The sequence below is a fragment of the Myotis brandtii genome, unplaced genomic scaffold, assembly GCF_000412655.1.
Source record: "Myotis brandtii unplaced genomic scaffold, ASM41265v1 scaffold247, whole genome shotgun sequence".
Lineage (NCBI taxonomy): Eukaryota > Metazoa > Chordata > Mammalia > Chiroptera > Vespertilionidae > Myotis > Myotis brandtii.
In genome coordinates this window covers 1,175,524-1,187,331 of record NW_005359352.1, presented here as the reverse complement: position 1 = coordinate 1,187,331, position 11,808 = coordinate 1,175,524, and the positions used below count along the sequence as shown (strand labels likewise).

The window sequence follows — 11,808 nt, the reverse complement described above, 5'->3', positions numbered from 1 at the left end:
GGTAACTACTAATCTACTTTCGGTCTCTCTTGTAACAACTTAGCTAATTACTTCCTGATTAGAGAAGTAGCAGTTTCCTGTTTTAGATCCTTGAATGGCTGGGATCCTTGAATCCCAGAAAGAAGAGTTGACTGGAATGGAGGCCAGCTTTCTCCTTGCTCAGGTGGCCCCCGTGTCCCCAGGCCTGTGCCTTTCCACGCTCCTCTGCACTGTTCCTCTTCTTCTTCAAATATGTTTTTATTGATTTTTAGAGAGAAAGGAGAAAGGAGGGGTAGAGAGGCAGAAACATCGATGAGAGAGAAACATCATCTATCGGCCACAGGGGATCGAGCCCGCAAGCCGGGCCTGTGCCCCGACTGGGAATCAAACCGGCGGCCTCTAGGTTCCTGGGTCGACGCTCGACCACTGAGCCACGCCGGCCGGGCCACACCGTTCCCCTTCTTGCCTGGACACCCTCCCCCCCATCTTGTAAGACAGAACTCTCCCTCTCTCTCCAGTCTTCTCACGTCACCCCGATCAGCATAGATTTCCCTGGTGTCCAGACTACAAGTCATTTCTCTTCTCGGAAAGTCCGCGGGGTCTTATTTATGGCTCTGGGAGAGTGCGGGACGGTGTGCTTGCTGCGCTACGTGCTTTACCTCCCCCAGTGAGCCAAGGGTCCCGGAAGCCAGGGGTCCGTCTAATCCATCTTTGTCTCCTAACCGGCCCCCCCCCACCCCCGTGGGTCTGCAGCTTCATCTCCTGCCAGTGCCGAGGGCTGCCTGCCTCCCACGCACCATTCGTCACCGGGTTGATGGCCCTTTAATAGCGTGTCCCCGCGGGCGGTGGCCCTGTGCCCGGGATCTGGGTGATAGCAAGCCGCGGGCGTGTTCGGGCACCCGTAGCTTTTCCCTCTTCTCTGGGGCAGTGCTGCACTCTGGATACCAACGCTGAGCTGAGCTCCTCGCTCCCCGGGGCCTGCCATTCGCCATGGAAACCGCGTGTGCTTGTCAGGCGGTTCCGGCGCGGCCTCCTCCTGGTCCGAGTCCCTTCCAGTCGCCCACCAGCCCGCGCCTCACACTCAGCTTTTCGTGTTGAAACATTTCGCTCCCAGGCTGATCCCGGTGGTCAGGGCTGGTGACGCTGCCCCGGGAGCAGGGCCGGGTGATGACAAATGCTGATGTCGGAGCAGGACACACGGTACCCAGCACCGGCGTTTCTGGGAGAGTCATGACCGGGTGGGTTCCTTACCTGGCGGGATTGGTGGGTACCCCAGGCGTCCGTACACCCCCTGCCAGTAGCTTTCCGATAGATTTCTCTCTCCTTTTGGCTTTGAATGCACTGAACAGTGTATAGAAATCAGATCCCATGTTGCCCTAAACCATGCCTGTGTTTTATATTCCCATTCCTGTTCCAGGTAATTACGAAAAATATAAAGGTTTTCTCCGCTCGATTGTAAGAATGAATGTGGGAGGTTCCACAGTTCTCAGTCTTGTCTTCCCCTTTCACAGCCTGTAACGGGGTGCGGGAACCCCGGTGACACATGTCCCCCATTCTCCTCCCCCCCGACCCGGTGGTGCCCACAGGCAGCGAGTTGACTGACAGGGTGGTGAGCCCGGGGTGGCTTACATTCTCCTCCAGGTAGGACTCCTGCAGGCTCTGAACCCCGAGTCTGTGCCGGAAGGCCCTCCCAACGAGGCTGTGTCCCTCACTTCATGCGAATCGGGGGGGGCTTTTCCCGCCTCCCAGGAGGCAGAGCCCTCATTCTGTTTTTCCTGTCGGGCCCCCCGTTGGGGGCTGAGCTGGGAGGTGGGGGCTCAGGGGTGAGAACTGAGCCCGGGGCAGCCAGGCCTCGGCGGCGTGGGCTCCTTCCCCCGTGCCTGTCGGTGGCTCTCACGCTGCTGGTTGGAAAGGTTTTTCTTCCTGGCAATGGTTATCTTTTCACCAACGTGATCGCTTAATAGCAGAAAGTTACTGCTGTGGAGACGAATGGAGACCGCCATGCGGCACCCATCACCTGGGAGAGCGGACGAGGGTCGTCCTCGCTGCTCGGGCTGCGGTGAAGGTCACCGGGCCTCGCCCTCGCTGTGCCGCTGGGGACTGAGAGCACCCTCTCTGGTCTTGTCTTTCAGATTCAGAACATGAACAACATCATCTCCTTCCCTCTGGACAGCTTGCTGAAGGGGGACCTGAAAGGCGTGAAGGGGGTACGGCGACGGCTCCGGGTGGGCGAGGGTCGTCCTCGCTGCTCGGGCTGCGGTGAAGGTCACCGGGCCTCGCCCTCGCTGTGCCGCTGGGGACTGAGAGCACCCTCTCTGGTCTTGTCTTTCAGATTCAGAACATGAACAACATCATCTCCTTCCCTCTGGACAGCTTGCTGAAGGGGGACCTGAAAGGCGTGAAGGGGGTACGGCGACGGCTCCGGGTGGGGCGTTTGCAGGGCCACAGCCGTGGGCCGGGGGGCGGCTGCCGGGGCCCCTGGGCTTGCGCCCTGACTGGTGACTCGGGCCTCTCTGGGTGACCCGAGGGTGCCCTGGGCATGGGGGGGTGTGGGGGGGGTCTGCAGGGAAGAACACTGAGAAGCCGGGGGTGATTTAGGCTCACGTCTGGGTCTCCAGCCGCCGTGTCCCAGGCTGACCCCGGGAACAGGCTCCCCGCAGGGACGAGTCTCCTGATGGGGAATCTGACCGGCGGGGCTCGAGCCGCTGCCTTTTCTGTCCGTAGCTTAGGAAGGGCCACGCACAGGCGCGTGAGCGTGACTCGTTTCACAGGTGGAAGAGGAGGGGCCGGGCTCAGGGGCGTGGGTCCCCGCTGCTGAGCACTCGGTCGCTTTTGCACGAACATGTGTCTGAGTCCTGGGAGGCTGCGTGCTCCCAGGATCTGCACGGGGCACATCGGGAAGCCCAGCGGCTGGTCTCGGGACCCCGCAGACTGTGCCAGGAGAGCCGTGGGCAGGGAGGAGGGGCTGCCCAGCCGGTCGGGCACCAGGAGCTGCCCATTGTCCTCTTGGGGCCGGAGCAGGGGGCCGAGTGGGCGGCAGGACGGGCAGGAAGGGTGCCGGGGCGGAGGGAGGACGCAGCGAGACGGGCAGGAGGCTTTCGTGTCGCGTGAGCCGGGTGTCCCCAGAGTCGGGTGGGGCTGGGGGGCGGGCAGGGCCCTGCAGGCTGGGAGCTGAGTCCTGTCGGAGGCCAGTGAAGAGCCAGGATGTAAAAAACAAGCCCCACCCGTGGCAAGCGTTCCTCTCCCGAAAGGACCTGCTGGACAGAACGTGACTGGGGGGCGGGGGGCTGCCTGGTGGAGTCTCCGGAGCTCGGTACCTCCGAGCCAGACCTGCTGAGTGCGGCCCCAGTTCCAGGCAGAAGCGTTGGGGGATGGGGGGGTAGTTCTCTACCGTGGGCCCCCGAGCAGCCCTGTTTAATTTATGCCTCTCCGTTTACAGGATCTGAAAAAGCCTTTTGATAAAGCCTGGAAGGACTATGAAACCAAAATGTGAGTGTTTCCATTTAAAAACACACCACAATGTGGGTAATTTGCGATTTCAATTTTAAACCCAGCTTTTCTAGCTTAAAGGCATTGTCTAACTAACTCTGATACAGGGCAGAGTTCACCTAAAACTGTGTCGCTAGGTGCCTTCACGCCTGGTGTCCAAATGCCGTGATGTTGGCCTCTTTACGCAAGTTTCTTCCTGGTCCCTTTTGTTTCATGTCAAAGGGGTTACAGAGCGTCATTTCCAGGGAGGCTCATCGAAGGAAGTCGAGCCACCTTCCCCGAGGTGTCTCCTTCCTCCCCCCTTCTCCCCGCCCTCCCCCTCTCCCCCCGTGTTATCACTGTTGGTCACGGCAGCACATTTTTCGTACTCTGTCTTCCTGGTGATTTGTGGATCCCCTTAGCGCAGGTCACGTTTCTCAGCCTCACCAGGCCCCTTGGTTTCAGAAAAGAAGAGAAGAGAGGTTGTGGGGACAAACACACACACACACACACACACACACACACACCCATCAGCCTCACCTGGCTGCCTTCTCTCCCTCCTCTGAGAGAGAAGTGCTTAGGGAGGATTTGTGGAGTAAATACTCAATCAAAAGGCCAAGGTTGGCCTGTCTATGGCCACAGGCATTTCCTTTGCAGTGAGTTAGGGGGTGGCCCCGTTTGCAAAAGGCCCCGTGAGCGTGTGCTGTCCCTGCCCGGCCGTCCAGTCTGGGCCGCGGGCCGAGAGCGTCCGATTCATCCCTGCTCTCCTGCCCGCAGCACCAAAATCGAGAAGGAGAAGAAGGAGCACGCCAAGCTGCACGGGATGATCCGCACGGAGATCAGCGGCGCCGAGATCGCCGAGGAGATGGAGAAGGAGCGGCGGTTCTTCCAGCTGCAGATGTGCGAGGTGAGGGCGGGCGGCGCTGGGCAGCCCGCGGGCGGCTGGAGCCTGACCCCCACCTGCGGCCTCAGAGAACCCCGCTGCCCTGTGGGACCCCCTTCGGTTCAGTCTCTCCCCCGCCTCGTTCTTCCTGAAGCCAGAGCAGCTGTTTCTCCTCCTCGCGGGTGAGATACGGGCTGATGACTCGGAGCCCTTGGCACTAAGTGAGACACTGAGTCACCTGTGCGTCAGGGCGCTCCCGTGGCAGCAAAGGGAAAGGGACACGGAGTGTGGCCTCGGGGACCGTGATGCCGACCATGAGCTCCCGCCACGCGGAGGAGAACGGACGTGTGGTCTGTCCCCGGCTCATGCTGAGCACGCGTTCGCCTCTGCCTCTGACACCCCTTTGTGATGTGTTGTTTCCACAGTACCTGCTGAAGGTCAATGAAATCAAGATCAAGAAGGGAGTGGATTTACTTCAGAATCTGATCAAGTATTTTCATGCCCAGTGCAAGTAAGTTCTTGGTCCTTGTGGTGTTACGCAGACATGTCTCTCTCTACGGCAAATTCCGGTCGATCAATAGCAGCGGATTCAGCCTTTCTCATCTCTCGGCACACAGGAGATGGAAATTCTGCGGCACACCCAGAAACACAGCATATATTTTGCCCATCTGTCAAAAAAAAAAAGTATAATTTTGGTTCATTCACGCCGGACGGCGGTGGTTGTCACTGTTGATGCCACAGTGTCAGAGAATCGAGGTCCGTGTCCCTGACTACACAGTCGGGTGATGCATGTTGTAAAATCCTTGCTGCTCACACCAGTGCGCCTGCCACAGCTCACCGGTTGGAAATCGCTGATCTGTAGTATCGTGCTGAAGGAAATCAGCACTCATTTAATCGTCTGTAGTGGAGGGATGGGCGCATGCATGAACCCGAAAACATGTTAAGGGAAAGAAGCCAGACCAGAGGCCCTGTGGGGGGAGGGGAGTTGGGGGAGGGGAACGCGGGGATGGCTGCTCACGGAACAGGGTTTTTGGGGGGGATCCAAGTGTTCTGGAATCAGTGCTGATGACTGCACAGCTTTGTGGAAATACTAAACACCACTGGCTTGTCCACTGGAAAGGGTGCCTTTTACGGTCTGAGAATGAGATCTCAATAAGAACACAAACGTAAGAATAGATTTTATCCATAGGCTTGCTTTGCCCTTTCTGTAGAGGGCCGTGGAGTCTGACCCCGCACGGGACCTCCGGTGGTGCTGGTTAGAGGAGGAAGGCGGGGGGCTGATTCAGCGCGTCAGGTTAAGACATGCTTCCAGGTGTGAGGTATCCTGCAGAGCAAAGACAGAGCACAGCAGGCCGCCTGCAGGGGAGGAGGGGAACCGCCCGCATTCAGGGCGGCTCTGTACTCACCTCGGCCGCACGCGCCGCCAGCCTGGCTGTCTTCCCGGCTCCTGGTCCTGCTGGTTCGCTCTGACCCCCGGCCGCTAATGCACACACTTTCGTGGAGTGTGTGTCCAGCACGGTCCTTGATGCCGGCGATAAAGTGATGCCCACCCGAGCAGGGGCATTGGGCTCCCGCAAACAGACATGTCATTGGACATGTAGCACGTGTTCTAATGTGTAGGAATGTAAGTAAGAAAGCAACAGAAGGATCCCCTTGAGATGGACATGGAGGGCAGGGGCAGGGGTGTTTCTCTCTTCTCTCTTGTTCCTTGCTGTGTGCCAGCAGCCGGAATGCAACGCCTGGCACATAGTAGGCCAGGCACATAGTAGGTATTCACGTACTTGCTAAGTGAGCTGCAGGCCTCTCTGGGGAGGCGTGTGTTCTGAGCTCCACGGATGGGGAGCAGGGGAAGAACGTGCCGGGCCAAGTGGAGGTCTTGACGCAGGAGAACGGCCAGCGTGGCTCACCCCTGAGTGAGCAGCCTGAAGGGTACCCGGGCACAGAGCATTAGGGACCGGATGTCCCTCCCAGTCCTGCAGAGGGGCTTGGGTTTCATCGCAGGTGTGTGGGGGGAGCTCTTGGAAAGTCTAAAGCAGAAAACCCACTCAGCAAGTGCCGACTGAGCGCTGCTGGCGCTGACGGGGGAGGTGCAGACCCACTGGAGACACTGAGGTGCATGGCCACGCCTGGATGCTTGCCTTGTCCCGGCGGCTGCCCCCACGATGCACCTCTGCCCACACTGCCCCATCCCCTTTCCCCAGAATTCCGTCTGTCTCCTCTGCGCCTTCCCCAGCCTCCGTCCCTCCCCACGGCCTCCCTCAGATGTAACTGCTACTTGGAAGTCCTTCTGCCCGGGCCTTGATGCAATGACTTCTCTTCCTGTATCTCCATGGCAACATCTTTCCTGTTGTGCGAGGCCTCCCCCTGACCTGTACACTCTTTAAAAAAAATGTTTTTATTGATTTTGCAGAGAGAACAAGGGAAAGGGAGAGAGAGAGAGAAATACTGATGTGAGAAACACTGATCAGCTGCTTCCCGCACCCCAACCGGGGATCGCGCCTGCAACCTGGGCGTGTGCCCTGACCGGGAATCGAACTGGTGACCTTTCGGTGCACAGGACCGTGTTCCAACCACCTGAGCCACACTGGCCCGGGCTGACTGTCCGCTCCTAAGGAAATGGGCCGTGGCGTTGACTTTCTCAGTCTGTAGCACGTGACGCGTTTACCTGGCGGATGGTTGCCACGGTGACCCCTGTGGAACGGAGCTGAGCTCTGCTTGGAATTCCCGGTGCTTGTTTCAGGCGGCCGAGGCCACTCTGCAAGGGGGAGGGGCGAGCACCGAGCTTGGGGAGACGCCTCCGAGGTGGCGCTGACGCGCTCACTGGCGTGTAGAGCCCCCCAGACGGGCTGTTTCACAGACGCAGAGCCCCACCTGGTGATTGACACGCAGATGGCTTTCTCAGTCCGCATCCTCGTGACCTCACTTGAGGCGGTTTAGGAAGTGGGTCGCTTCCTTGCTGATACTTTATTTTTAAGAAGCAGCTATTTTTGGATTTCCTTTTTTTTTTCTCCTTTATTTTGCCCAAACTGATGAGTTGGGTAGCAACTGGCCACTTGTGGAAAGTGAACTAGTTGGCCTTTTATGGGCATGAGCTCAGCAACCTTTAAAAATGATGCATCGTCCATCGCTTCCTTCCTGGATTACTGTTTGCGCGTGTGTGTGCATGTGTGTGTGCACGTGCATGTGTAACACTCTGTGCTCTTCAAATTATCCCAAGGCCTTTGACTGTTTTAATGCACAATTTGGAGCCCGATGACTCGGCCGATGGACAGAGGAGGCTGTGGCCACGCCGAGTTTATCCATCCGGGGTTCCTGCGAGTCCCCCCACTTCACGTTCCCTCCGGTCTGCACTTGTCCCGGGAGCAGGCTGTGCGTGGCCAGCGCAGTGCCGGGGCGGCGGTAGGGCTGCCTTTCTCGGGCTGCGGGCCCTGCAGGTGTGAGGTGGCGCCTGTATCCGGGTTCCGGGAGCCGTGGGGGCTCCCCTGTGGGACTCCTTGGCTGGGCATGTTTTGCTTTTTGCTGTAGACATTTGAGAAGAACCGTCATCGTGTTCTTTGTCTTTTATTTCATTTAAGGAGAGAACTGGCCTCTCTCTCCGCCCAGTTCCTGGAGCCTGCTGTCCAGTGGGGTCTAGAAACGGGGCGTCTTTAAAACAGCAGCAGTGACACAGACAAGAGGGGTCCCCGATCCAGAAGGTGGGAAGAGTGTTGAGTGACATGTTCTCTGGCCAATCCCTGCGGAGACCGCTGTGCCTGCGGCTGCTTGGTGAACCCGGGCACAGAGATGGAGAGGCCCTGTGCCCAGAGATGCTTGCACTGGTGGTGGGGGCGTGGGCCAGCACCCAGCCCCCGGGCCTGGGGTCTGGTTCCTGTGCTGTAGTGAGGGCCACCCCGTTTTCTTCATTCCTCTCCACGGTTACACGCACACACTGAGCGGGAGCGAGCGGTAGGGCATCGGCCACTGCTGCGGCAGAAGCCTGTCTCGCTCCCGCTGGTTTCTGGACTCTTCCGCTCCCGAACCGAAGCCTTCGCCGCCTTTATCAGCGAGTCCCGTTTCCCGTTATAAACTGAACAGGTGGGGCTCGTGTTCGTGGGTCACGAAAAGTCACAAATATTTTGCCTGATTGCAGCTCCCTTCCGTCCCCTCCTCATCGTTTTGAGCATCTTTTTATTCTGGACACACATCCAGGTTCCCCCTGGGAATGACATAATGATGTTAGCCTCTTTCCTTAAAGAAGTGTTCTCTCCGGCGGACAGGATTGTTTTGCATGGGACACGAGCTCTATTTCTTCTTTTCCCCCCAGTTTTTTCCAGGATGGACTGAAGGCCGTGGAAAACCTCAAGCCCTCCATCGAAACGCTTTCAACAGATCTCCACACAGTAGGTGCCTCCCCTGCCACGTCAGCGTCGACACAGTTTTCATGCAGCAAACGCTGTCTTGCCAATGTTGCTTCTGTCTGACCTTGAGTTTGCCGCTGGGCTGGGCAGAAACTCACAGCCCGGCAGTGCCCCTCGGAGCACGGAGTCCCACGCTCGGCCGCTGGGGGAGGTTTTGGGAGTGAGGGGGCAGGTGGCCCGGTGAGGTGGGGGTGCCCTGTGCACGCCAGCCTCTCGCTGCACCTCTGTCATGCCTCTCTCCCCCTCTCTGTTTTGTTTCTAAAGATCAAACAGGCCCAGGATGAGGAACGAAGGCAGCTGGTGCAGCTCCGGGATATTCTGAAATCGGCGTTGCAGGTGGAGCAGAAGGAGGTGAGGGCTTTACTTTTGAAGGACGGCTGTTTGATGCTGTGCCTCCCAGGTGCTCACAGACCCAGCCAAACGCTCAGTGGGTTCTCGGAGTGTGGGACCCGCCCCGTTGGTGGGTGTGTGTGTCTCCCGGGGGCCCGGCCCCGGTGGCAGCGTGCAGAGCTCCTGCTCAGCCGGTGTGAGACGGGTAGCTCTTAGCGTCTCCCCAGACGCACGCTCCTCAGTGTGTCCTGACTTTCCTGCACTCTGGTCCCCCTGCTCACACTGTAGTGTGAGACTTAACGTAACTGTACCTCCTTGTGATGAAGGAATGTGTCTGAGTGTGTCACCTGTAGACTTTAGATAACTAACTTGTTAAACTCCTTAGTGCAGCGGTCGCCAACCTGTCGGACCTCGCGGACCACCGCTTGGCGACCGCTGCCTCCGTAGACATTGGGTTCACTGTTGGTGGTTGGAAGTTCCTGTGCTATAACTGAATATTGTTGTTTTTCTCCCAAATGCATTTACCTTTTGTGACCGAAGTCTAGGAGAGTAAGTAGTTCAGTATTTTAATAAATTGGAGAATTTTGCATGCTTTCTTCATGAACTTAAAAAACAAAACAAAACCGGTTTCTTCCATGTATAGATTAACGAGTAGAGCATCTTTCATTTAATCCAGCTGTTCTCAACCTGTGGGTCGCGACCCCTTTGGCGGTCGAACGACCCTTTCTTTCACAGGGGTCGCCTGAGACCATCCTGCATATCAGATATTTACATGACGATTCATAACAGTAGCAACATGACAGTTATGAAGGAGCAACGAAAATAATGTTATGGTTGGGTCACAACATGAGGAACTGTATTTAAAGGGCCAGAAGGTTGAGAACCACTGATTTAATCCCTTTTCTCCCAATAGCGGGGTTACGAAAGGCTGAAGAATTTAAATGCACAAATGTCAGTGGAGTGGAAATCTCCCGAGTGTACAGTTTGCCCATTCGCTGTCATTCCTTGTGGAAATGAAACAGCTCCCTCCACCCATGCCCACTCCCTCAGGAGGCAGCGGTAGATGATTCTCACCATTGACGTTTCTATCTCCCTCTCCCTTCCTCTCTGAAATCAATATTTCTTTCTTTCTTTCTTTCTCTCTCTCTTTCTTTCTTTCTTTCTTTCTCTCTTTCTTTCTTTCATTCATTCATTCATTCATTCATTCATTCATGTTTTAAAGCTCACTTCCACCAGGCCAGCATGGCTCAGGGGTTGAGCGTCAACCTATGAACCAGGAGGTCACAGTTTGATTCCTGGTCAGGGCACATGCCCAGGTTGCGGGCTCGATGCCCAGTAGGGGGCATACAGGAGGCAGCCGATCAGTGATTCTCTCTTATCATTGGTGTTTCTCTCTCTCTCTCTCTCTCTCTCTCTCTCTCTCCCTTCCACTCTGAGATCAATAAGAAATATATAAATAAGTAGAAATTTTAAAAGCTCGCTTCCTCCATTCCCTATGCATTTCCCTGTTGGCCCTTCACTGGTTGAGTCCGTGCTTCCTCAGTTCAGATCTCGCTGATTGTCGTGTGTTGTTAATTCTTCCTTCGTCTGGGCCGTGCCTGGCACCAGGGACAGGCGTGGGCTTGGTGGGGAGAGGAGACCAGCCCCGTGAGGACACGTGGTGTCCGGGAAGGAGCATCCGCGTGGGAGGCGGGGTCCCGGCCCCGACAGGCCCTGCGCCTCGAGCAGACCACCTGTGTCTTCCATCGTGAAGTGAGCTGGTGGGGGTTCCCAGCAGCCGGTGGAGGCAGCCCCCCGCCCTCCTGGTTGACCTGTGAACTCAGGTCCACGTTTCGCTCCCCCTTTGCCCTCACCCCTGCCAGAAGCTCGGCCCCCGCCCCACAGCCCTTCCGCCCCGGCCGGGGCTCTGCCTGGTCTGCTGGGCACAGTCCTTGCCCTTCAGAAGCCGCTTCCCAGCTGTCCACGCGGCCGGCCCACCTGAGCAGGGCAGGGCGGTTCAGGGCCCGGCCCCGGGGGAGGGGTCAGGGAGTGAAGGTCACTCAGAGCCTGTCCTGTACCAGGCGTCCACGTGCGTGACCTTGCTGTGACCTTCCGCCCGGGGTGGTGCTTGCCTGTTTCCAAGGAGGAAACTGAGCAGGGCCTCGGATCTGCCGACAGGAAGGGGCGGAACATGGCTGTTGGGTGTGTTCGGTGCTGGTTTTGCTTGAAGGGGCTGCGTCCACCTCTCAGGACCTTCTGGCCGTGATCAAACCTGTAGCTTCCCAGTGGCTCACGGTGGCCGGTCGGGGCTGCTGGTCTTTGCCGTTCCCTCTCCAGCTGGGTGGGTGGCATTCACGGGCTCCTGGGTAGGAATTGTTCTTGTGTGTGTGTGTGTGTGTCTATGTGTGTGTCTGCATGTGTGTGTGTGTCTATGTGTGTGTCTGTGTGTGTGCTGTGTGTGTGTATCTGTGTGTATTTGTGTGTATGTGTCTGTGTGTGCATGTGTGTGTGTATGTCTGTGTTCGCATGTGTGTGTCTGTGTGTGCGCATGTGTCTGTGTGTGTGTGTGTGGTGAGAAGGGAAATGTCTCTAAGAAGAAAAGCTTTAAGGGCAGAAGCTGCCCTTTCGATGAGGATAAAGGGACTTCCGGCCACTTTAGGACTCGCAGCTGCGCCAGAGCACAGCCTACAGCCTCCACCAGCCGCAGGGCAACAAGGAGCACGGCACCGAGCGCAGCGGCAGCCTCTACAAGAAGAGCGACGGGTAAGGGGG

General features: G+C 57.4%; 1 protein-coding gene across 1 annotated transcript in view; it reads left to right on the top strand.

Annotated features, from left to right (window-relative positions):
- ASAP2 (ArfGAP with SH3 domain, ankyrin repeat and PH domain 2) overlaps positions 1-11,808 on the top strand; it is a 77,511-nt gene that overhangs the window by 36,213 nt on the left and 29,490 nt on the right. The window contains exons 4-11 of the mRNA XM_014540536.1: positions 2,112-2,186; positions 3,419-3,468; positions 4,225-4,354; positions 4,756-4,841; positions 8,634-8,709; positions 8,992-9,078; positions 9,598-9,606; positions 11,696-11,799. Coding sequence (XP_014396022.1) covers positions 2,112-2,186; positions 3,419-3,468; positions 4,225-4,354; positions 4,756-4,841; positions 8,634-8,709; positions 8,992-9,078; positions 9,598-9,606; positions 11,696-11,799 — 617 coding nt within the window. The remainder of the gene's footprint in view (positions 1-2,111; positions 2,187-3,418; positions 3,469-4,224; positions 4,355-4,755; positions 4,842-8,633; positions 8,710-8,991; positions 9,079-9,597; positions 9,607-11,695; positions 11,800-11,808) is intronic.